This window comes from Canis lupus, chromosome 16 (genome assembly GCF_048164855.1).
Source record: "Canis lupus baileyi chromosome 16, mCanLup2.hap1, whole genome shotgun sequence".
Lineage (NCBI taxonomy): Eukaryota > Metazoa > Chordata > Mammalia > Carnivora > Canidae > Canis > Canis lupus.
In genome coordinates, this window is record NC_132853.1 from 51,241,208 (window position 1) to 51,265,373 (window position 24,166).

At 55.2% G+C, this 24,166-nt stretch overlaps 1 protein-coding gene and 2 long non-coding RNA genes across 6 annotated transcripts in view; 2 read left to right on the forward strand and 1 right to left on the reverse strand.

The window, feature by feature from the left end:
* Positions 1 to 1,629: 1,629 nt before the first annotated feature.
* The window catches only part of CRHR1 (corticotropin releasing hormone receptor 1), a 49,237-nt gene continuing 26,700 nt past the window's right edge, over positions 1,630 to 24,166 (reverse strand). Inside the window, exons 3-13 of one of the 4 annotated variants that reach the window (XM_072781313.1) lie at positions 18,960 to 19,079; positions 14,129 to 14,214; positions 7,145 to 7,251; positions 6,280 to 6,397; positions 5,883 to 6,036; positions 5,564 to 5,624; positions 3,378 to 3,450; positions 3,114 to 3,199; positions 2,740 to 2,875; positions 2,521 to 2,562; positions 1,630 to 1,912 (exon numbers count right to left, since the gene is read on the reverse strand). In XM_072781313.1, the coding sequence (XP_072637414.1) occupies positions 1,772 to 1,912; positions 2,521 to 2,562; positions 2,740 to 2,875; positions 3,114 to 3,199; positions 3,378 to 3,450; positions 5,564 to 5,624; positions 5,883 to 6,036; positions 6,280 to 6,397; positions 7,145 to 7,251; positions 14,129 to 14,214; positions 18,960 to 19,079 (1,124 nt within the window). In that variant the 3' untranslated portion in view covers positions 1,630 to 1,771. Of the gene's footprint in view, positions 1,913 to 2,520; positions 2,563 to 2,739; positions 2,876 to 3,113; positions 3,200 to 3,377; positions 3,451 to 5,563; positions 5,625 to 5,882; positions 6,037 to 6,276; positions 6,398 to 7,144; positions 7,252 to 14,128; positions 14,215 to 18,959; positions 19,080 to 24,166 lie in introns of all 4 variants that reach the window. The other 3 variants (XM_072781312.1, XM_072781314.1, XM_072781315.1) reach the window with 3 other exon arrangements.
* Positions 3,077 to 6,390, forward strand: LOC140607035 (uncharacterized). Its single transcript, XR_012009205.1, has 3 exons — positions 3,077 to 3,471; positions 5,344 to 5,554; positions 6,270 to 6,390. It is a non-coding gene; the product is annotated as an uncharacterized lncRNA (long non-coding RNA).
* Positions 6,484 to 12,977, forward strand: LOC140607034 (uncharacterized). The gene is made up of 3 exons (XR_012009204.1): positions 6,484 to 7,275; positions 7,808 to 7,938; positions 8,397 to 12,977. It is a non-coding gene; the product is annotated as an uncharacterized lncRNA (long non-coding RNA).

Sequence of the window (24,166 nt, forward strand, 5' to 3'; positions counted from 1 at the left end):
CCCCTCGGGCTTCTGCAGTAGGATTATGCTCCAGCTGCCCCTAGTAGTGGCTGTGGTGTGGGCACCCCTGCTCCGGCCGCCTCCCTGTCCTGGCCTCCCGCCCCCACCCGCTCCCCGTGCTCCCCTTCCCTACTTGGTTCTGGAAACCTTGTCTCTGGCTCTGTTTCTGGGGCTCTCAAGCTGAGACAGTGTCAAGGCCTCCTTAACTCTACTTCCTGCTTCCAGCTTGGCCCTTCCCTTGGGGCTGGGAGACATTCCTGCCTGGTCCCATTGCCACACCTTGGCTAGAGCTGTCGCCATGGGCCCTGACCCCTCTAGTGTCCTTGGCCAGCACTGCTCACCTGTGGCCCTTCTCTCCCTATGACTCATCCCTTTTAAGAGCCATCCTTGTCAGCTGCGTCCGCAGGCCCATGCCCCCAGTGGCTCACCTAGCACCCCATCGGGATGGGTGTGAATGGTGTCAGGTTTCCCAGCCACAGGCTGGCTGGCCCCAGACTGAAAAGTGGCCTCCATTTCTCTGCTGTGCCCTTCCCACCCAACCCCGCATAGTCCAGACCTTCACAGATGCTGGTTGAAAAGATAAATATTATTATTTACAGCAGCCACCCCCTCACAGCTGACACCTTATCTCCCAAGGCCTGGTTCCAGTGGCCCAGTACTCTGGACACAGGAGGGTCCAGTGGGGGCTGCTGATTGCCCCGAGAACCAGTTGTCTTGCTCCAGGACACTCAGGCAGAGAGGATCCAAGTCCCCTGCCCCTTCTATCTTTGCTTAGCTAATCATGCTGCTCCAGAGGTCATCCAGGCACCAGAAACCCCCTGTACCCAGTAGAGAGGCTGCCCCAGATGCCAGACCACTGACACCAGCAGGCAGGATGGCCCAGAGCATACTCTGTTCTCTAAAAGGGAGACTGGCTTTGGCTGGGGCACACCCTGGTTCTTGCTCACAGGACACTCCATCTCCTTCCAACCCCCACTTCCCACACAGGGGGAGACACCAGGGGCAGGAGGTGACACATCAGGGTGTGGGTATTGTGGGTGGTTAAGGACCGGGGCGGGGGGCTGAGTGGCCTGCAGGGCATAAAGGTCCAAGGGTACAAGGCAGCGAGACAGGGCATTTCTGATGGCAGTGCCACAGTGCCAGATGAAATTATGGTGGCTTGGGAGGATTTCTTGTGGTGTGGCCTACTGTCTGATGATGTCACCTGGTTTCTAATGACATGGCCAGGGCTTTCTGGTGACCTGGCTTTGGTTCCCACTGGTATTAGAAGGCATTGCCAACACCCAGAGGCATCATCACGGTGGTTGGGATGCTGTCACAGGAGTTTCCCATGATGCTCCTAGGGCAGCAATTGGTGCCTTGCAGTTGCTGAGGACAGGCCCCAGGTCTCCAGGAGGCTGGCCATCTTGTGCTCTGGGAGAAGACGCCTCTTGGAAGGACCTCTGTGCTGCCTTGGATTTTCTGGCTGGCCATCTCCACTCCATTCTCATTCCATCTCCGGGGAGGACTTGGGGCACAAGGGAGCCAGAGGCCCTGGGCCCAGCCCAATCCTATAGGTTATTTCCCATTCATCCCATGGCCCAGACTATGGCTGCTCTCATAGGCCTAGAACTCCTGCTCATTCCGGGGCCGGGGGTGGGGTGGGGTGTGGCCCACGCTGTCAGTGCCAGATGCTTCTGGGGATACAGATTGTGAGAAGGATTTGGTCCCCTCCATAGATAGGGCAGCTGGCCAAGCCTGGAGACCATCTTCCGCTCCGTGGCCCTCCAGCTCAGACTGCCGTGGACTGCTTGATACTGTGGAAGCTGACACGGGTGGGAGAGGTGGGGATGGACATGGCGCGGGCCACGCGGGCACGGATCGAGTGCTTGTCCTGCCATCGATGCCACCTCTTCCGGATGGCAGAGCGGACCTGTGGGCACAGAGCAGAGCATGGTGTCTGAGCCTGGATCTCAGGACTCCCTTCCAGCCCCTAGGGCTGCCACAAGCAGCAGTACACGTGAGCAGTCTGCAGGCGTGCAGTACGCAGGTGTGAAACGCAAAGGGGGCCACACAGGAGGAGGTGCCATGCATGTCATCAACATTATTTGCCTATTTGTTAGGATGATTTTTGCAAGTATTCTGAGAAGAGAAGACTTTTTCCCATCCACACAGAGGCACCGATGGCCTTTGCCACAAAGAATTCCTACCTTCAGCACATATGCATGCCCTGCCCAAGGGCTTAGCCCTTCCTGTTTTCAACAAGCATTTTCACAGACTCATCGATGGGACTGAAGCCCTGACTTCTGACTCCCTGTGCCAACTGCCTATGGGAGCAAAGCAGTGGGCTTGCCACTATAGGAGCAGTGTGGGCAGGTGTCAGGGGCCCTCCTGGGGCTCCTGGCTGCATCCTCATTAGGGACCTGGGGGCAGGGAGGGGGAGCTGGCATGTGGAGGGCAGGAGGAGGCTATAGACAATCTCAGGTCCCAGAAGTCCCCCACCCCCCACCATCCTGAGCTCTGGGGCCCCGGCATCCTTACCTCACTGTTGAGGAAACAGTAGAATACAGACACAAAGAAACCCTGGGGTGGACAGAGAAGGCGGGTCAAGGCACAGGGACAGGTATGGCCCCACCTAGCCTCCGGGCCACCCCCTTCCTCTCCACAGCCTCCACCCCTCCAGACCCTTGTCTGAAAGAATCCCCACCCAAGCAGGTGCAGAGCACAGCCAGGGCCAGAGTGAGGGGTGGGTGGCAGTACCTGGAAGGATTCTAGGAAGGAGTTGAAGTAGATGAAGATGACCCGGGAGACCTCGTCCTCCCCGGGGTTTACGAAGAACAGCATGTACGTGATGCCCAGGAGGGGAAGCAGCACCAGAGTGGCCTTCACAGCCTTCCTGAGGCGGGGCAGGTGGGGAGGCCCAGAGTCACAGCCCATCCCAGGACGGGGCCGGGGCCTCTGGCTCCGTGAGGAGGGCTGGGCCTGGGGCTGGGGTGCCAGGTCCCCAGGAGGTCTGAGATGGGGAGCTGGGCTTTCAGGAGGGGCTGTCGGACCTGTGGAGGGGGGGACGCTGGGTTGGAGGCTGGGGTCTCTGGAGCCCCCTGTGGTTGGGGGAGGGAGGTGGGCCAGGTTACCTGTACTGAATGGTCTCAGATGTGGTGGATGCCCGGAGTTTGGTCATAAGAATGCGGACGATGTTGAAAAGGAAGATAAAATTGATCTGTAATTTGAGCACACAGTGGGATGGTGTGGGGATATGTGTGCACAAGAGGTTGGAGACAGGCTGGGTGGACAGGGCAGGGCCTCAGTGTCTCCAGGTCTGGTCTGCACGGGGACCCTGTCAGTCCACAGTAGGTACTGATTGTCCCTCTCTCCTGCCCCCCTACCCAGGTTCTTACCAGCAGGACCAAGATCATGGGGCCCTGGTAGATGTAGTCAGTGTACACCCCAGGTCTTTTGCCAAACCAGCACCTAGAAAGCCACAGAGGAGAGGTAAGGGGGGAAGGTCATCCGGGTCCAGTTAAGTGGCATGGGGAGGGGCAGTGCTTGGCCAGGGCAGGACTGGGGCCAGAAGCCAGGCTCTGGGTACCTCAATTCCAACCCTGGAAGAAGGTCAAGATCCCAACACAATGCCTCAGTTATTCCATCTGCAGAATGGACAGATAGCACCTTCTATTAGACGTAAAGCAGGAAGCAGGCAATGTGGCAGGGGGGCGGATTGTGGCAAAGACCACTATGTAGAACAGACGGGGGCTCAACACACCACTGCTCCCCTGGCTCCCCTCTGGGGGTCTGGCACAAGCCCCCTGGTGGTGCCTGGTGCCTGTCACGCAGGGCCCCCCAGCAGCTAGCGATCTCTGAATCACTTTAATTGCGGCCTGAATGACCCCAAGGCAGAGATTCCATAGGTTTCACCTGTAGAAGAAGCAGACCTGCTCTTCCTTTTCTTGAGCTTCCCTCCAGAGATCTCTTGGGGGTCTAGGGAGTGGGTGGGGATGCGGCACACGGGAAGTCCCATGTCCTTGTGCAGAGACCATGGCCTCCAGGGGATGAGACCCACAGTGCCTAGATCTCATGATGCTTCTATAAGCCAGAAACTGAGACTTTTATGTGAGACGTCTGGACTTTTTAAAGGTTTGAAATGAATTCAAGTTTTCAAAAAGCACCATGGAGACCAAATCCCAGCTGTCTGGGGCCAGGGCTAGTGGTTGATCCCTACAAGTTCTTTCTGGTTGTGTCACACCGGGATCCCTTCTGCGGCAGTGTCAGCATCGTACCACTAGATGGGGATCCAGAGCCACTCAGACAGACTTTCTTAAACCAGGCGCATCCTTTTTCCTCCAACACACCTACTGGGCAGCTTTTTGAAACCTATTCTTACTGTCCTCCACTGTAGTCACTTCCACACCTGCAGGCCCAGGCACCATGGCCCAGGGCTTACGATGCTCCTGTGCTGGGACCCAACATGCTGGGCATGACTCCCAGGCCCCCAGTGGTGTCTGGCAACTGCCACCCTACCTACCCAGCCCCCCACCCCACCCCACCTGTCGGCTGTGCCAAGGCAGAGAGAGCCAGCGGGCCAGAGTCAGGAAGGATCAGCCTGGTAACTATGAATATCAGTTTCCAGGCTCGTCGTCGAGCCCAGTGAGGTGTTGGCGGCCTCCTCCCCTCTATGGGGGTGGGGAGGAATTGCTGTGATGGAGGCCACCTGGCACCCCACTCAGACAGCAGGTTCCTGCGAACGCCTTGGCACGGAAGGTCCTGGCACCTCCTTGGTTGGCTGTATCCACATTTTCTGCCTCTTGCTCAGTGATTCTCAGTCTCAGCAGCTAAAAATCCCAGTGCCCCGGGCACACTCCAGACCAATTACATCCCACTCTTTGGAGGTCAAGCCTGGGTATTGGTACATTTTAAAGCTTCCTGGGAGGTTCTAACATGAGCCAAGGCAAGAACCACTACAGCAGAAATCTAATTTCCAGGGGGTAATTGGGAATACCTTAGACCAAAGTCAGGACTTCAGAGCTGGAAGGACTCTATGAGACCATCAGGATTTGTTTCTATTAAATCCATGGAATCTTTTGTAAAACAAATCTTAATATTCATTAAAAATGTATATGGACTTTTCTATGTACCAAACATTCTAAATGCTTAATATTGTATGAACTCATATCATTCCCACAAAAACCCTTTTTTGCAGGAGGTGGTTTTATAGGATTCCCATTTTACAGATGAGGAAACTGAGGCACACCGTAATAACAAGCCCGGGGTCATATAACTACTTTATGATGGGTCTGTGATTCAGAACCTGGGCCGTCTGACTCCAGAGACTGCCAGTAACCCTTATGCTGTTTGTGAAATCCCAAGACAGATAAGGGAGCCCGGATCCACCTGGCTAGCCAGCTCCACCTCAAGGACAGCACTGCTGGGGACACTCATCGAACCCAGCCCCCAGCACCCTTCCTATATGGACAAAGAAACTGTGGCCCCAACAGGGAAGGTGATGTGGCCCAAGGTCCTTAGGAAGCATCATGCAGAGCTGGGCTGAGAGCCTGTACCTCGGGGCTCAGGGGAGGAGGTGACTTACTTCTCATTGTCGTAGTACAGCTTCCCGATGGCCCAGGCCACGATGATGGGGAAAGGCACACCTGGGGAGAGACTGGCTGTCACAGAGCTCTTGGGTGGGAGACACAAGGCCTGGAAGACCCTAGTGCAGCCCAGGGCCTAGAAGTGCGAAGGGGTTCTCCAGGGTAGAGCTCGAACTCACTCATCCAGCATGCTGCACTCCACCCCCAAGTCGGGGCAGACTGCGACTCTCACCCCACCACCCTGACCTGGCCCCGGGCTCTCAGGTCCCTTAGCCAGCTGGCCAGAGTCTGGGTGAGGAGGGGGCGCAGGGCACTCACCCCAGCCGATGCAGATGAACATCCACTTGCGCAGCCGGTCAGTGGAGTAGGTAAGCACAATGGCCGTGTGCAGGTAGCAGCCCTCCCCAAACATCCAGAAGAAGTTGGTCACGTGGAAGTAGTTGTAGGCAGCTGTCACCAACCTGCACCAGCCCTACCACCCCACCCCCACCAGAGATGACACTTAGACTGGGGATGGGGTATGACGGCAGCAGCACCCCACCCTGGGCCTGGGACCTCCTCTTAATAGGATTCCCCCCATTGTCCCCCTCATCCTGCAGGGAGCCACTCCCATTATACTGGGCCTCAAGGCCTGTGCCCGGCCCATTTTCACCAGGGCACAGTCCCACCCAGACTTTCCCTCTGACCCTGTGCCTGCCCCTCCAGGACACACCACATTGCTCTGGTGGACTTCGGGGCTCATGGTGAGCTGGACCACAAACCACGTGGCATTGCGCAGGATGAAGGCCGAGATAAGGTTCCAGTGGATGATGTTTCTCAGGCACCGGATACTCCTGGGAGGCAGCGGGGGAGGGTGGGAGGGTGATGGGAGCAAGGGAGGAAAGAAGAAATGAGGGACAGGCCACCAGCCTCACTCCAATCCAGATGTATGGATGGGGAAACTGAGGACCGGGCTGACTGGCTGAGTCACACTGGGAGGTGACAGCAGAAGCTCTCTTGATGCCCCACAGACCCCTTCCTACCTGAGACCCATCCAGACCTAAGGTCTGGGGCAGAGTCTGCTACATAGCAGATGCTCCAGGGACCAGGGGCTTCTGGCTTACTGGGGACCACCTCCTCCCATAGCACCCCTACTTTCCCTGTAGCTCTAGGGTCCAAAGACATAAAAGGTTTCCAGTGGGATGCCTCTCTCCCAGCGTTCAGGCCTGATACTCAGCTCCTGCTCCCACCCCCATTCCTGGCACAGACCTGCCTGGCACTGCTAGCTGCCTCCTTCCAACCCAAAGGCTCCCCCTTCCAGGCCTCCCAGATGGGTGCATCCATGCGTGGGTGGGGGTGGCACAAGGCAAGCCTGGGCTTCAGCCATCACTGGTCCCCCCAGTAGTTACTGGGCTGGGTGGGGGGCAGAAATGGCCCTGCCAGAGGTTCCAAGATACCTGGAGCTCCTATGTCTGTCCCCCTCCCACAGAGGTGAGGGGGCAGGGGCCCGTCTTGCCAGCAGCCCCTCCCCCAGGGCTGCTTCCTGTGTCTCACTTTTCTACCCTGCTCAAGGCCAGAGGCCAACACTGAGTCTTTCTCACCTGAGCCGCAGAAAGAGGACAAAGGCCACCAGGAGGGCCACCAGGGAGATGCAGTGGCCCAGGTAGTTGATGATGACAGCGACATGGTAGTGTACCTTGCTCTTCTTCTGAAGTAGGGGAGAGGAACAGAGGTGAGGCTCCCATATAGCTGCACCCCTGCACCCGCTCGCCATGTAAGGACACCCCCCTCAGCTGGTGGAGATGGAGTTGGTACTAACGGTAGTTATTCCCCTTCCCGAACCCGGGCTGGGTGTCGAGCATGGCCCTGGAGTGGGGCTGTCCAACTTGAGCCTGTGTCTGTCTCTGAATCCCATGCTCTGCCCATTGCTCCATGCGGTTGGACAAATACCAGCTAACTCGGGTCTCCACGTCCCACGGGGTTCCCTACTCCACGTGCACAAAGGTGTGTGCACGCTTCTTACATGCAAGTTTCTGCTCTGCCCAAATACCACATGGCCCTCGTGACCGCGGACACCAACCCTTTAGGACTCTTTTCCTCACTCACTTCCGAGTGGAACCACTAGGGATGATTACCCCCAAATCCCTCCTGCTGCAGTGGGAGCCTGCTCCTATCAGCCATGGGAGGGATGGCAGGTGCACCCACAGAGCCATTACAGGCCATAAAAAAAAAAATCTCTCTTCGCTCTGTAACTCACTTTCCAGGCCCTGCCCCCTGGCCCTGGGGAAGAAATGGGCTCCCTTCCCAGGATTGTATCAAAGTCCCCGATGTTACCACTGCCTTCATTTCATAGACTAAAGGAAGCTGAGAGATGTGGTGGTCTCCTGTTTCCAAGGTAAGCTCCATAAAATGATGAAGCCTTTCCATGTACAGGGTATTTTCATACTGGTGGTCTTCTCAACCTGTCAAGGCCACCATGTAGGAGGACCTGGAAGAGGGTCTATACCTTATTTTGCAGAAAACCAGGCACAAAAGTATGTTGACTCATTCAAGGTCCCTCAAACTCAAACCACCTCTGGACCAGCACAGGCAGACCGGCAAGGTGTCTCCTACCCCATAATGGGGGACCGATGGTCCCCAGTGCCTAGCTCTATGCAGACTCCTGTCCTCCAGTATCAAAGCCTCCCTCCACCCTATCCTAGGTCCCAAGAGGGCAGGGCCCAGGGACCCAGGGTCTGGCACAACAGAGCTCCGTAACTGTGTGTTGTGTGAAGGAAGCAAAAAGCAACCTGCTTTGCAAAGGGGGTGTGTACGGGGGTCCTTGTTAGCACCTCCTCCCCTTATTCTTTCCAGGTTCTGGAGTGGGGCCAGGCCATGAGTCACACAGAAACTGGCTAGTGTTGAGAAAAGGGTAAGTTCTTGAAGGCCTTGTTCAAACTTTCAGAGATACCAAAGAATGCCTGGCTCTCCCTAGACCTTCCTGTCAGAATTCCAGAATCTGTGGATGTCAGAGCTGGTCCTAAGCATCGAGTCCAATCCTACTCTTCTTCTAGATGAGGAAACTGAGGCCCCAACTCACTCACCCAAGATCAAAAGATGTACCTCTGCAGCAGGACACCTAGCAGGCATCGGAGAGGAGTCCAAGCCCTCCCTTCCCCGCTCTTCCGAGTGCCCAGCACAGGGCCCTCCTGCAGGCACATCCTCACTGAAGAACCTCCGAGGTTCTGGAAGGCCCAGGGAGCTCTGTTCTAAGGGGCTGATTTTCCTGGCAGAGGCTTTCAGGAACGTGGCAGGAAATCACATTAGCAACTCTGCGCTCAGAAGGGTTGAGACTCACTGAGGTGTAAATGAAGACAGAGAAGCAGGGGAGAGAGAGGGAGAGAGAGAGGGAGGGAGGGGAGCAGAGGGTACCCATCGCCACCGTGCAGATGGGAAGGGTCTCGGAGTGCCTGGCAGTAGATGCCAAATCCAAAGACTCCAGGAGATATGAACACATCCAGCCTGTCTGGAGCTGCTACTTAATTTCCTTTCATTAGATTTCCCACAAATCCATGCTGTGGAGCTCCTGAGTAATAACGATGCCTGGGAGCTAAAGGGCGTGACGCCCCAGCTTTGTCTGCAGGCCCAGGTGGGCAAGACGAGCGGGGTGTGTGGGGAACCCCTTCACCACCACGTGCCATCAGCTACCCCCTGCCCGCCGCGACCCTGCTGCAGGCTGAGCCTGGGTCATTGGGTTTGAGGCAGGATGAGTGGGGTTTATTAAGCACCTACTGTATGCTGGGCACTGTGCCGGGTGCTTTATAGATGCTACAGCTTTCCTTTCTCACAATAGCCCTCAGAGACTGTCCTTCTGTCTCTGTTTTTCCAGTTGAAGAGGCTGCATAATTAGCCCTAGCTGCCCGGCCAGCAATGGGAATCCAGGTCTGCTTGGCCTTCTAGATCCCCTCCTCCCCAGTGCATTTCTAGGAGACAAACGGGCTGAGAACAGGCACTCTCACTGTCTGGGGCCCAGGATCCTCAGAGGGCTTCTGCAGGGAGGATGGGGGCTGGTGAAGGGTTTTCTCCACCAAGGCTGAAAGGGGAGAACTGGGCCAAAGCATTCAGAGGGCTGCTTCTGTGTGACTCCTCCAGCTGGAAGGCCCTGGCTGGTCGGAGCCCTGGGGCAGTCTGAGAGATGGCAACCAGCCACAGTGTTACAGTGCAGAGAGCCCAAGACAGCATGGTCACCCCAGGAGACAGCCAGCTACACTCAGGAGATAGCCTGACACCCTTCGAGACGGTCAGCAATAGCCTGAGATGTGGCCAATGACACCCAGAGAGAGCAGCCAGCAATATCCTAAGAGGCACCCAGTGATACTCCAAGAGACCCTACTGATGGCCTCCATTAATGGCAGAAGCAGCTGGGACAGCTGAAGGACAAATGGACAGCGCCAGCCCCTGGGAACCTGACCAGCACTCTGTCCCTGTTCAGCTTGGAGACCTAGTGCCCGCTGGTAGCCTGAGGAAGGTGTCATGGTGTGACACCGGGCACAGGCCACTCCACTGTGCTCTTCAATGGCCAGAATCCAATAAGAAATTAGTGCCTGGCCAATTTCGACCACGACTCTGAAAGACACACCTTGTCCCAAGTGGTGGCAGTGTCAGACCTATCCCGAAGCCATGGGTCCCCACCACTCCTGCCGAGCCTCCCAGCCCTGGTCTCTCTCCCACTGTGGTTCTTCCTCACCAGCCGGTTTCCTGGGGTACTCCCTCACCCCACCAGTGGGCACTCCAGCCCCTTGCTCCTCCAAGTGTGGTCCCCGAACCAGCAACACCACCATCACCTGGGAGCTTGCAGGAATCTGAAGACTTGAAACATCTCTTAAGCCCCGCCCCAGACTCACTGAGCCTGAATCTTCATTTCAGCAAGACGCCCCAGTGATTCTCAAGCGTTTCAGAAATTCTGGTCCTTGAACCAACACCGCTGTGAGCAGTGAATCTCAGCCCACGAGCCTACACCTCAGGATCCCTTTCTTATCATATCAAGATGTGCCTTCCCAGGACGTGACCGGGCTCCCCAGCTCAGCAGAGTGTAGGAGGGGGAGCCGCACGGAAGTGTCATAGGAGGTGGGGGGGGGGAGTGGCTGGGGAGGATGTCACTGCTGTGAAGGGAGACAGTGTCTGGAGGGTGTTGATAGGCAGCATGGGGATCAGTGCAGGGTGGTACTGAGTGCAGGGGGGTCAGTGCCATTCCCGGGGCTGGACCATGAACAGGTCCAGCTTCCCAGGTGGGGGCCTGTCCCCTGGTGGTGGTGGCTGTAGGCAGTCTCCTTCCTCCCTGGCCTGGCCTCTGGGTGCCCTCACAGTCCCATTTCACATTTTACAGGGCAGCCCTTCTGCAAATCCATTATCTGCAATCCCCTGGGGCACTGGTGCTTAATTAGGGCTTAGCCCAGGCCTGAAGCTGAGAAACCGGCTGCTCCATTAATTGGAGACTTTTCTCTTCCTCTTCTCGATAACTAGGGAGTGGATGGAGAATCTTGAGAGTGGGGAGGGGGGCGAGGCTAGAGGCTGGCGGAAAGGAATGGCATTTTCAGTAATTAAATTAATTGATTACCCAGAGTGCCAGGCAAGCAGGGGCTCCCCGGGAAAGGGGTAGGTGGCAGCCCCCACCGAGTCACCAACCAGAGGAAGGGGGTGCTAGTGTTACCTGGTGTTCTCATCAATGCCCCCTATCCCCCAGGTGTACCCTACAACCTCCCCTGGCCCCAGGTGAGAGAGAGGCAGGTGGATGGAGTGCCCTCCACAGGCAGACGTGACCCTCCCTCTACCAGGAGGCAGACACTGTCTTACTCTGCGCCCTTTGACAGAGAGGGAAGCCAGGCCTTGGTGAGGCTAAGCTACCTGCCCAGGGTCACACAGCACATGTGCTGGGACCGGAGTTCACACTGCAAACCACCTGCCTCCAAAGCCTGTGCTGTTCCTGTTATACTTCCAAAGAGGGACTGATGAGAAGCTGGTGTTCCCCAACACTCCTCCTCCTCCTCCTAACCCCGCTGGTAGAGGGAGAGACCCCTGTCATGAGCAGAAGGGGATGGAGCTAAGGGCAGTGCCAACTAGAAGGATGGGGCTAAGATTAGAGCAGGAGGGATTCGGGTGAACCATTGAGCTTCTCCAGACGTTCAGGGGGCTCCAAAGCAGGGGGAAGGTGGGGAGCAGCTGTGGCTCTCCAGCTTTGCTCCTGTTCAAGAAGGCGACAGACACCTGCTCCTCAGGGGTGGGGGGAGAGTTGTTTTAAGCCAGGAGGCTGGTGACCTGATGTGCAGTCGGAGATACATCATCTACCTCAGGCTCTGCAGACCTAGCAGGACACAGTGGGGTGCAGTAGAGGGCTGGAGACTTCTTGCCTTAGCTGCACCTTCCCCCTACCATCTCCCTGTGGGCGTGAGCTGTGGTCTAAAAGTTGCCCACAGCGCAGACCTGCCTTTCTGCCTGTGAGCCCCATCTCCTGTGTGTCTGGGAAGGAGCTCCCCACCAGGCTGAGTGTTCTTGCCCATCCCTCCTCCCCCGCCACCAAGCCCAGATCTTCTGGCCCAACTATGTTTCCTGATCCCACTTCATTCCCCCAATGGAGTGCGGGTGCCCTCATCTGCAACCCCAGGACTTCCCAGGCTGGCTTATTGTGTGTGGGCCTAGCACCCTGCTAAGGTCAGGTCATTGGGTGGGGGACAAGCCAACCTACTGTGGCCTGTGGGGGACTATGTGGCTGGCCTGTGAGTAGAGATGCCAGCAAACCTCTCTCTGGCATCCCTAGTAACTCACCCCGGTGAAGCAGCCCCACCAAAGAATGTGCCTTACTTCTAGGCTAAACTTTGCCCTGTCTGTGCAACTTCAGGAAGGAGAGGGCAAGCTCCCAATGGCTCAGTGACAAGAAGCCAGGCAGCCTGGGGAAGGGCATCACTAAAGCACAAAGGGCCAGGTGGGGTGCAAGGTGGGGAAAGCTGCTCTTCCTCCATCCACCTCGCTTCACACAGAGCACTTGGTGGTGGGCAGAAGAGAGCCCGGACTCCGAAGCCCAGGTTCCAGGCTGTGACTCACTTTGGCTGTGTAACCTTGCCCAAGTCACTCCCTCTTTCTGGGACTGTCTCCCCACCTGCAAGGTGAATGGGTTGCACTAGATCTGAGTTATTCACTTTTTCCCCCATCAGAAAGTCTCCCGTGGCTCTTGTTCAAAACAGATTCCCATGGGACGCCCGGGTGGCTCAGTTGGTTAGGATCTGTCTTCAGCTCAGGTCATCATCCCAAGGTCTGGGATTGAACCCGCATAGGGCTCCCTACTCAGCGGGAGCCTGCTTTTCCCTCTACCATTCCCCCTGCTTGTGCTTTATTTCTCTCTCACTCTCTTCCTGTCAACTAAATTAAATCTTAAAAAAAAAAAAAAAAACATATTCCCGGGTCTTCTTGGAGAGTTTCATTTATTGGCTGTTGCCCCTGGGGCCTGTATTTGAACACGTACTCTGGGTGGTTCTTATTACCCCGCAGATTAAGAGGGGATGGAGGGTCTCCAAGGTCTCTTCCAATTTAGATCTTTTAGGCGCTGGAATTCTCAGGACTGAGTGCATCAGCCCCCCTCTTCCATGCCCCAGAAGCCCAGGGCCCTCAGACAGCTTGGGGTGCCCTCCTGTCTCCCCTTTGCTTTCTGCTCACTCACTTTTCTACCTCCACCACCCTCTCCTTCCTCAGCACCCACTGAAAGGGTCTGTGGAGATGGAGGGAGGAGAAATGGGGGGGCAGAGGTAGCAGCAACACCAGATATACCCACGCCTCTGCCAAGTGCCACCCTTAAAAGATTATTCATTGTGGTGTTATTTGTAATAACCAGGCCGAGAATAAAGATTGGTTAAATAAATGATGGCACATCTGCACAATGTGATATTATGCAAATGTGAAAAAGAACGAAGATGCTCTTTATGTATTGATACGGAATAATCTCCAAGATGGATGATCATATGCAAAAAGCTAGGTGTCAAACAGTGTGTATAACATGCAATATTTGGATAAAAACAAAAAAGGGTATTATATATATATATAATTTTGTATAAAATTTATATATATATTTAAAATCACTCACACATGCAGGCAATGTCTGGAAGAGCACCTAGAAACTGGCATTACCTCCGGGGAGGGAACCCAGTGGCTGGGACAGGGTGGGAAGGAGACTACTCTGTGTTCTCATTTGTACCTTTTGAATTTTGTATCATATGTAAGCATTATCTTCTCAAAAACATTTAAATATTTCAAAGCTCTCCAAGGGCTCTTTCCAACTGCACTGCTTCCCCGCCCCCATCTTTGATTCTGACACAGTGCCCCCTGGTGGGTCCCGGATGTGCTATGCAGGTGCGTGGTGTGGAATGGATGAAAATCTGTCCCAGGAAATGCAGGTGGAAGGAGGGAAGGAGCATGGACCCAACTCATCTGTGTCAGAGCCAGCTGCTGCCCTCTCAGCTCAGCCTCCCTTGGGGATGGCTCCTCACAGGCCCGGGGCCCACGTAGCAGGCCCAGACCTGAGCTGGGGCTTGACCCACCAACCACATGGACAGCCTCACCTCCCCACTGAGGATCTCCTGGCACTCGGAGTAGTTCACGCGGGCGGCCCAGCTGCCATTGGCCAGGCACTCCCTGTAGCCATTGTCTGGAAGAAGGAGAGAGAGTCAGGGTAACCCATGGGCTCCTCTCCCAAAGAGCAACCCAGGTATCCATCTGTCCATTGGTTCGTCCATCTATCCATCCATCTGGGCCAACACAGGGCCTGCTTGCTGGGGACTCTTGGTTGAAGCTAAGGAGAGTGGCTTCCTACTACCCCATCTTCTAGCCTCTTTCTGCCCACTGGCCCCAGTAAGGGGCTCAGTGGCAGCCCCAGTGCCTGTCCATGGGGCCATGGTTCTGCCCACCCAGGCTGCTATGATCATGTCCATGGGACAGGTTCATGGGCAGGCCTGACCAGCTTGCTGGAGCTGTTTCCTTGCAAGGCCTTCTACGGCAGCAGATTATGTGGTGGGTGCCCTTCTGAGAAATGTCCCATTTTGGCATCTCGCACGGCAGCAGAAGGATGGTGAGATCTGATGAGTCAATGCTCCCTTGCCGAGGCTGGGCATGATATGGTGGCAGGGTGTGTGGTGACAGCTCACGTGGCACACTGAAATGATGGTCTCATATAGTGACTACCCGTGGTGAGGCTTCCCGTGGGGGATCCTCACACGGCAGTGTTCACATGGGGTGGGCCTCAAAGGGCAGGTGTTGGGGAAGGGCCTTGTGGTGGCATTTCTCCAACAGTAGGATGTATGCTAGAGGGTCATGTGGGGGATTCTTAGTACAGAAAATGATGCATGGCAGGAGTGTGCTGGGGATGTCACAGGGGGTGGGTCCCACAGGATCCACTACAACTAGCTCCCAGCCTGGCACATGGCACTTAGGGGGAAGGCAGGAGGGCAGCCCAGGGAGGTGTAGGGTTCTGTGCAGCCACCCAACTGGACTGTGGCCTGGAACCTGTTGCCTTCTAGAGAGATGGGCAGGAGCCCTGTGCTCTGAGATGAGGCCTGGCTTCAGGGCTCTGGGGTGGTTGGAACTGCATCCGGGGTCCTTCTCACCCTCCCTCCTGCCTGTACGCCCAGCAGGCACCAGGGCCTTAAAATCCAGTAAGGAAGGGACCAAGGGAGATCCAAACCTGGAGTCTTTTCTCCTTTGCTGGCAGAGGTCACCCTGCCCCACCCTGTACCCCTCTGGCATTGGTGGCTTTAAATATGTTTCCTAGAGTTCATTCTGGCCCTGAGTCCAGGCAGCACTGGCTAGAAGAGAAATTGAATCTTGAGCCAACCCCTTGCTGCAGGCCGTTTCATGGCTCACACTGACTCTCACGCCACATCCCCACCCCAGCAGGGCTTGAGGATGGTTGGGGAAGCTGCTTGAGTCCCAGTCCCTGAACCCGGAGCCTGGGCAGGGGCAGCACACTGCATGGGAGACAGAGTGGGTGCCCTAGGCCCAGTTCAGTGCTGCTGGGCTGCAAGAATGACCTCAGCCCACCAGCCTCTGGAGCCGCTGAGGCCCCTCTTGTCATTTGTAAGGGGAAGGGCTTGGCCAGCTGATCCCCCAAGGGAGCAGTCCAGCCTGGGCCTGCCTCCGTGCTGGCAGCAGCAGGACAGGAGAGAGATGATGGGGAGGGTGATGGGGGAGCTATTGTTGCCACCAGGAAAGAGGGAGCCGTGGTCTGGCCCCAAGGACCGCAAGGCTGAGGCCTCTCTAACAGAACGTGCTCCCTAGCCACACTGCTGAGAGGCTGTTCAGGCTGCAGCATGCCAGTGGGGAAATGAGGCTAAATGCATTTTTAAAGCTCTGCTCAGCTTCCTTTCCCAGCGGAGCTGAGCCCTTGGGCAGAGTTGGCCAAGGAGCTGCTGATTCTCTCCTAATTGCTAAATGAGGGATAAGCTACTAGAGGGCTGAGGGCTCAGTGACTGGGATTTCAGGAAGGTCTGGGAGGAGGCAAGAAGCCAGGGGAATCCAGTGTACCTTCTGTAGACCAGATGTGCCTGGGACCAGGCCACTCTGGAATGTCTGCAGAGAAAGGGACTTTGGGCAGAGATCTGGTTGGAAGAGGCACAGGTAGGGGGCATGGAAATAGGGAGGTGGTCTTGCGTTGAGAGAAGCAGCATGGAGTAGTGTGAAGAGCACGGCTCTCAACCCAAGTAGCCCAGGTTCAAATCCTGGTGCCACTCCTTCCTAACTGTGTGACCTTGGGCAAGTCACACAATCTCTTGGTTTCCTTATCTGCAAGATAGGAATAAACTTAACAACGGCTCCTTCCTCAGTGGCTGAGTGTGCCGAGGGCTTGGAGCTCTACCTGGCACGTGGTATGCACTATTATTTTCATTATTATTGTCTTTGAACTGTTACTTATATAATGTCATATAAGATTCTGGACACATTACGTATCCCTCTCAAAGAGGGTAATGGAAGGGGGTACAGGAGATGCCCCGTTGGCTCAAGCTCCCCTTTCGCACCCCACATGTGGGGCAGGAGCCAGGATCCCCTCCCAGGCCAGGTCATCCAGAGGGAGCAGGCTTTGGTGGGAAGGGAGGAGGTGATCTTGAAAGAAAAAGCAGGCCCCACCCGCAGCAAGTTGTTGCCAGGGAGGATGCGACCTCCTTGTCTTTAATTGCTGAGCTGAGCAGTCCTCCCAGAGAGTCTCGGGAAAACGGATATTTTTGGAAAAGCTTCCCATCCCTTTGAAGATCAGATGCAGCAAGAGGGAGGGCATTATGGAGAAGGCCTGGAAGTCCTGGCAGGGCCTCATCAGTAAATGAATTAATTAGTGCCTAATGATTAGGTACAATTCTGGGTTCCCAGGCACTACTGATTACAGGGTGTGTCCCTCATCTTCCTGGCAGTGGGGGGCACCTGCAGAGGGAGAGTCTTCTAGCCCTGCGTCCACGTCCAAGGACCATCACCCCCAGCTCTTCTGAGATCAGAGAGGGAAGAGCAAGGGAGCAGAGAGAGCATCTCACCCAAACCTCTCCCCCATCCTGCAGGTGGAGAAACAGGCCTGGAAAGGGCAGTGCAGGGGGCTCCTTAGCCAGTTACAGGTGGAGCTGGGGCTAGAACCCTGGATGCTTGGCTTCCGCTTAAGGCAGGGCTGGCTAATTGAGCAGCAAGTGCCCAGGCACTGAAGTCTTTGTTGGGGTCATGTCAAGTCACCCCTGGAGATAAGAGCTCACGAGCTCACGTGGAGAGGCAGGGCTTGCAGCCACAGGGAGCCTGGCCGGCCCACTCAGGAGTGTGGACACAACCACGGAGTCAATAGGGCCCCAGAGAGCATTGACTCCAAGCAAGAGCATGCTAGGATGGGATACCAGGATCAGAGAGCCGGTGCCTTGGACCAGGGCAGTGGTGCACCCATGGGATCTCCATCCCATGAGAAAGTTGGCTCAGACAGGAAAGTCACTTTGGAGGTGAAATCGACAGGACCAGTGCCATGGAGAGACAGAAGGGCCTCCTCCTGGGAGCAGCCTCTCTGTCCCCCACCAGGCAGCAGCCCCTGGGAGCTCCAGGAGGACTGGATGCATGCACTGAGTGCAGCTGTGGCCCTGCCTCCACACTTTGTGACCTTGGGCAGCTGTCAGCCTCTGCCTCCATTTCCTAATTGTAGAATGGGCCTACTAAACTGGAGGCTGGTGGACAGCGCACACCAAGCTCTCTTAGGTCCTCTTGCCCTTCCCCCTACCTGCTCTCAGGGTCCCCCACCCTCCTCTTAGGGTCCAAGAAGTGGTTGCAGACACATGAAGCTGTGTGCTCTGGCTGTTCCAGCCTCCTGCCGAGTCCCAGTGCCTCCCCAGGGCCCTCCGGCCCCTTCTTGTTTGCAGCTACCAACCCTAATGTTCTTAATCTAGCTGGCAAAGCAGAGGGGCAGGAGGAGGAACGTGGGGGTTCTAAGCTGAACTAAGTCTTAGAAGCCATGCCATCCAGCCCTCTCCATTGTCAGACCACGGGCCAAAGGGCCATGAGAGGGAGAAAATGTATTAAGGTTACTTGGCAAGTTTCCAAGTGAACTATTTGGTATCTGGGCACCCTTGGTCCCCACCTTGGGCCTCTGAGCCCAGGCTCACTGGACCCCAAGAACCCACCTAGGGACCCCCACCCTTCCCTCAGATAGGACAGGGCCCCTGGCCTGCAGCTGTTTCTCTCTTCAGGAGCAGGAGCTGTGAGTCATTGACAGGGGTGAGCAAATTAATTCTGAGGGTGACAGGTGGTATAACAAGGAGCTGCAAAGCCTGGAGGTAGGGGCTCAGGGCCTCAGGGTAGCAAGGTGTTTACATGGGAATCAAGTATCCAGAAGACCCTGGGCAGTCCCCCCTCACCCCTACCGGACCTGTGAGCCTGCTTGTAAGGCTAAGCCCCCCGCCTGTGGCTCTAAAACTAGGTCCCCCACCTCCTGGCTGCAGGGCCCTGGACAGACCTCCTAATCTTTCTGAGCTCAAAGTGGGGGCTATTCTGATGATCCCTGCCCTTCCTCATAGGGTGGTTGCAGGCTTATCCCTGACCAGTTTGTCAATTGCCGAAGAAAGTGTCAGACAGACCTGCAGGCAAATTCCAGCTTCACCTCTTACCAGCTGGTGACCTTGGGCGAGTTCCCTAACCTCTCTGAGCCGTGGAGGCCTCAGTATATAATGAGAACTATATGGTTACATGTAGCATCGCCCAGGGGTATTGTGGGAATCGGCGGTAAAGAGCACAGAGCTGGCCTTTGGTAAATGGTGGTTGTATCCACGAGAGGTATTATAGTGTTGTCATTGTCATTATTATTCCCCCCACCTCCAACAAGTCCCAAGCTCTCCCCATTCTGTCCCGCCTCCCAGCAGATGGTCCGCCCTCCACGGGCTCCCTTACTTGTGGTGTTGTAGCGGACACCGTAGAAATAGGCGGGGCAGGGTCGAACCACCAGCTGCCCTGCAGGGCTCCGGGGCCAGCAGGTGCCAATGAGATCCACGGATGCATTGCACTGCAGTCCTGGGGGGGCAGAGACAGCTGGTGAGCCAGAGCAAGATCCCTACTCCGGGATCCTCCCCACCTCCCCACACTCACACACCAACTGGGAACATCATGGGAGCAATGAGCTCAGTGTAGAGATGACCTCATACTAAGCAGAGGAGACAACAAGGAAAGGAATCTGAATTTGATGCTATGGCACTAGGGATCCAGCATTCGTTCCAGAGTAGAGGAGGAACAAAGACAGCCGAAGGTGGTGTTAAAAGCTGAGGTCTTGACTGGCATTTAGAGAAAATGCTGGACACACTTCAGGTCCTCTGCTCTGTAGCCCGAGGACACTTCTCTTGGGCCCTCATTTGGTATAGATTGGACCTCTGAGACTTCACAGTCTGGAACAGCCTAAAAGAGACCAGTCCTTGATCCAGCCCCCTCCCACATCCAGGAAACCAAACCATATCTGCTCTGGTTCTACAGTGAGGAGCCAGTTAAACGAAGTTGGCTGAGCTTTTCTGTGGCCTGATAACCACATTTAATGGACATACAGTGTTTGTGCTTGGACTGTGCTGGGCCCTAGCAGAGGACTGATCAAGAAGGGAACCATAGGGAGAAAAAAGAGGGAGAGATACCCGGGGTGGGGGGGGCGGTGGAAAGGACAGTGAACCAGTAGTCTGGAGCACTAACTTCACACTGGGCTCTGCTACTAACTTGCTGTGTGACCACAGGCATGTCGCTTGCTTTCTCTAAGCCTTCGTGTCTTTTCTTTTCTTTTTTTCTTTAAGTTTTTAAAAAAAGATTTAAAAATTAAAAAAATAATATCTTTATTTTTTGATTTTTTTAAAAGATGTTTAAAAATGTATTTATTTGAGAAAGACAGACAGGCAGAGATCATGAGTGAGGAAGAGAGGGAGGAAGAGAGGAAGAAGGAGGCTCCCTGCCAAGTAGCTCCCCCCGCCACCACCACCTCCCTGACTCAGGGCTCAATCCCAGGACCCCAGGATCATGATGTGAACCAAAGACAAAGGCAAAGGCAAATGCTTAACTGACTGAGCCACTCAGCTGTCCCTCTTTTTTTTTAAGATTTTTTTTTAATATATGAGAGAGAGTGAGCTGAGGGAGGAGTAGAAAGAGAGGGACAAGTGGACTCCATGCCAAGTGCAGGCCCTAAGGCTTGATCCTAGGACCCTGAGATCATGACCTAAGCAGGAACCAAAAGTCAGATGCCTAACCAGCTGAGTCACCCAGGTGCCCCAGCCTTTGTGTCTTTATAATAAAATGAAGAGGTTGGATCTGATGGGAAATTCTTAATCTCAGTCTAGTGGAAGCTTTAAAGGTTCATAGAGACTCTGAAGTTAGATGAAAAAATTGGTGTATATGTGCATCTTAATTGGGAAAAGGATGTGCTTTCATTAGATTCTCAAAGAGGTCTGTAACTCAGAAAATGATGTCAAAGTCTCCTTCCAAATATTTTCCCTTTTTGAAGAGCTTTTTGGAGTGGAGTGTGTGCACATGTGTATGTGTGTCCATTGGGGGAAAGTTGAGGCCACAGTAATACTTCTGGAGATAGGGAGGCTTTTAGTCTCCAGTGAGTAAAGGCTGGACTGAGGATGGCCCTGTCACTCCTCCTGATGCTGCCCCTTCTTTCTCTGCCTTTTTTTTTTTTAGATTTTATTTATTTATTCATGAGACACACACACACACACACACACGCGCGCGCGCGTATACACACACACACACAGAGAGGCAGAGGGAGAAGCAGGTTCCATGCAGGGAGTCGGACGTGGGACTCGATCCCGGGTCTCCAGGACCACGCCCTGGGCCGAAGGTGGTGCTAAACTGCTGAGCCACCCGGACTGCCCTTTTCTCTGCCTTTTGATGCCCTTCTTCCACAAAACGCTGGCACACCAGTCCTGTTGAGACCCAGTGTGTTGATCCCAATGGGAAGAGTTGTGTAATTCTTGGGACTGGTGCAAGAATGCACAGACAAGCCAGGAAGAGCCATGAACCAATACAGGGGCAGCCTCTTCAGGGTTGGGCGTCAGCAGCTGCCAAGCCCTGGCTGGGGCCCACCTGCCTGCTCCTCCCCACCGTACTCAGTCTCTCAGGAAACAGCTCTGGGTTAGATTGGCATCTTTTCCCTGACGGATGCAGGGCAGTGCCGAGCAGCTCTGGTACCCAATGCTGGCTTTTCTTTCTAATCAAAGCTATTCATAGGGTGTTCCTACAAACTGGGGCTTAGGGGCAGAGGCTTTGAGACCAAGCGGTTTAACTGAAGAGAAAGAAGTCTGGATTGGAGCTTCATGGACACGAGGAGTTGGCGGGCCAGGCCAGGCCTTGGCGTTGAGCCACACTGCAGCCTCCGTGAATGGCATCACGGGGCGGTAAGGAGTGGGTAGGGGAGTGAGAAAAGCAAGTTGCGATTGTAATCTCTCATGGGTCATGCCCATTGTGCTGAGCCCAGAGGCGGGGGAAGCTAGAGGCAAGTGGCCACGAGGAAGGAGGGATAATACTATGGAACATGCTCTGCTTTTTCAAGGCCCATCCTCATCTATTTCATGGATCCTCATCCACCCTCCAATGTCATCAGTCCCTTTTTACAGACGAGGAAACTGAGGCACAGGGAAGTTAAGTGACTTGCTCCAAGTCATGGGTCAATGAGTGAAAGAACCAAGAAGTATAGCCAGGTGTTTTTGACTCTAAACTACACGCTCTTTCCATTATGCCATGTTTTGTGCCAACAAAGGGAGGGGAGAAAGCCAAGGAGGCAGCGGGGAAGGGAGAGACATTTTTGAGGGCTGTGTGCCAGGCACATGCCAGGTACCTTGCATATACCATCTGATTTAGCGACATCATTGTCCCTTCCTCAGACGGTTGTTCATTCACTTACTCGCTCACTCATTCACTCACAGTGTCATCTGAGCTGGGGGCGGGGAAGACTTCATGGAACATCATGTGTGGCAGCACCCAGAACTTGTCTATCATGCTTTCTCAGTGTAGGAGCTGCCCTCCACCCCCTCCCTCTTCTCTCTCTTGCCCTGGACACTTCCCCAGAACCTCTTTGGGAAAGAACAGAGGGTCAGGCAGGACTGGGCAGGACTGGGCGCCAGCCACAACCAGGACCAGCTTAGAGCCAAGGTGGAAACCAGCTACCAAGCAGGTGACCTTTCTGACCTTGATCACCAGTCACCAGCAGATGGCCAGAGCCCTGACCCACCCACAGCTGGAGGGGAGGTATCTGGGAGGAAATAGAGCAGATGTTATTTACTTCTAGTCTCCTATGGATTAGGGTTCCCTAACACCTGCCTACGTGAGTGCTAATTCTCTCCGATTTACACGTAAGGAAACTGAGGCCCCAGTAGTCACACAAACACTCAGAGGCAGAAGCACGATTTGAACACTGGCTTTGACACCTGACCTGGGCTCTTCCCACTGCACCACAGAGGTCCCCAGTCTGGGCCACTGGCCCTCATAGCATTTGGTGGTACTGTTTCTAGCCCCTGCTGCCCCCGCAACGCCTCTGTGTGTGTGTCTTTTCCACTCCCTCTTTCCCTCTCTCCTCTCTCCCTCCTGCTCCCCCGCAGCTCACAGAAGGCTACGTGGGGGGTAGGGCGTCGGGCAACACTGCGGTGGACATGACCTTTACATTAAGAGCCCAGAAAATCCTGGACGGAATGGAAGACTATGCGAGACAGGAAGAAAGGGAGGAACAAGGCTTCAAGAATGAACAGAAACCACCAGCACCACTCCTGCCCCCGGCAGAGCTGGGTGGGCGGGGTCTGGCGGAGGGGCGTGGCCAGAGGAGGCGTGGCCAGAGGCACAGGGCCAATCAGGAGCGGCGGAGGGGCTCAGGCTCTGAGACACCAGCCCCGGAGGGGAGGGCTTGGGCTTGTGGACGCAGCGAGAGGGCTGCGGAGCCAGAGGCGGGGGTTAGAAGAGGAAAGGAGGCCGGAAGAAGAGGGTCGAGGAGGGCCCAGAGGTCGAGGGAAGGGAGGAGGCTGCAGGACAGGGCCTCAGGCGCCGGTCCTGGCAGAGGGCGCTGCCCCCTGGACTTCCCGGCCCGACTGCCCCGAAGGCGCCTTCCTGCAAAGTGCCCTACGTCGGGGCTCCCCGAAGAGTTCAGCTCTTTCAGCTCCGGCCTGCAGGCACGCGGTCCCGGGGGATCCTGCGGAGCCCGGCCTCGAAGGGGAAGGGCGCGTGGGACTCCGGGCCGGAGAACCAACAACCAACGATCTTTGGACACTGCTGTGTCCTTCATACCAGGCAGTGTGAAGGGCGCTTCAGGAAACTCACCCCGCTTAGTCAATCCATTTAACCACGTGAAGAGAAGAAAAGGGCGGGGGGCGCAGGAGCAAGTGGGGAAGGAGAAGTGGAGGGAGTGAGAGGAAATAGAAGGAGACAAAGACACAGAGAGTAAAGCAGGGAAGGGTATGCTGAAAGCTGGGAGAGAAAAGTACAGGGAAAAACTATTCCAGGGGTGCTGAGGGTGGGGAGGGATGGGTGTCCTAGTTGGGAAGGGGGAGAAGAAGGAAGGGAGGTCTCAGTGTCACTTGGCATGAGGGCTAGGAAGACCCAGAGGTCAGAGCTGTTGCGGACTCTGATTCTTACCAGCCAGGAGCAGAAAGCCTGAGCTACTATTATAAGTCAACTCCTCCCCACATCAACCTATCCCAGGACAATCCTCCTGGCCAATTAAGTCATAAATGGGAGGAATAATAAGTATTCTTCATTCAACAAGTTTTTACTGACCACCTGAGAAATTTTTTTTCTAGGAGCAAGGGACACGGTACCTGTTCTAGGGGCTAGGAATACAGTAATGAATAAAATAAGTCCTCTGCCCTTGGTGGGAGGCAAGGGGTGTGGCAAACAGACAGACAGACATATCTGTTAAGCAGTGAGAAATGCTATGAAGAAAAAGCAAGCAGGGAAAGAAGGTAAAGACTGACAGGGATGCTATTTTAATTTGGTGCTGGGACACCTGAGTGGTTTAGTGGCTGAGCATCTGCCTTAGGCGTGATTCCAGGGTCCTAAAATCGAGTCCTGCATTGGGTTCCCCTCAGGGAGCCTGCTTCTCCCTCTGCCTATGTCTCTGCCTTTCTCTCTGTGTGTCTCTC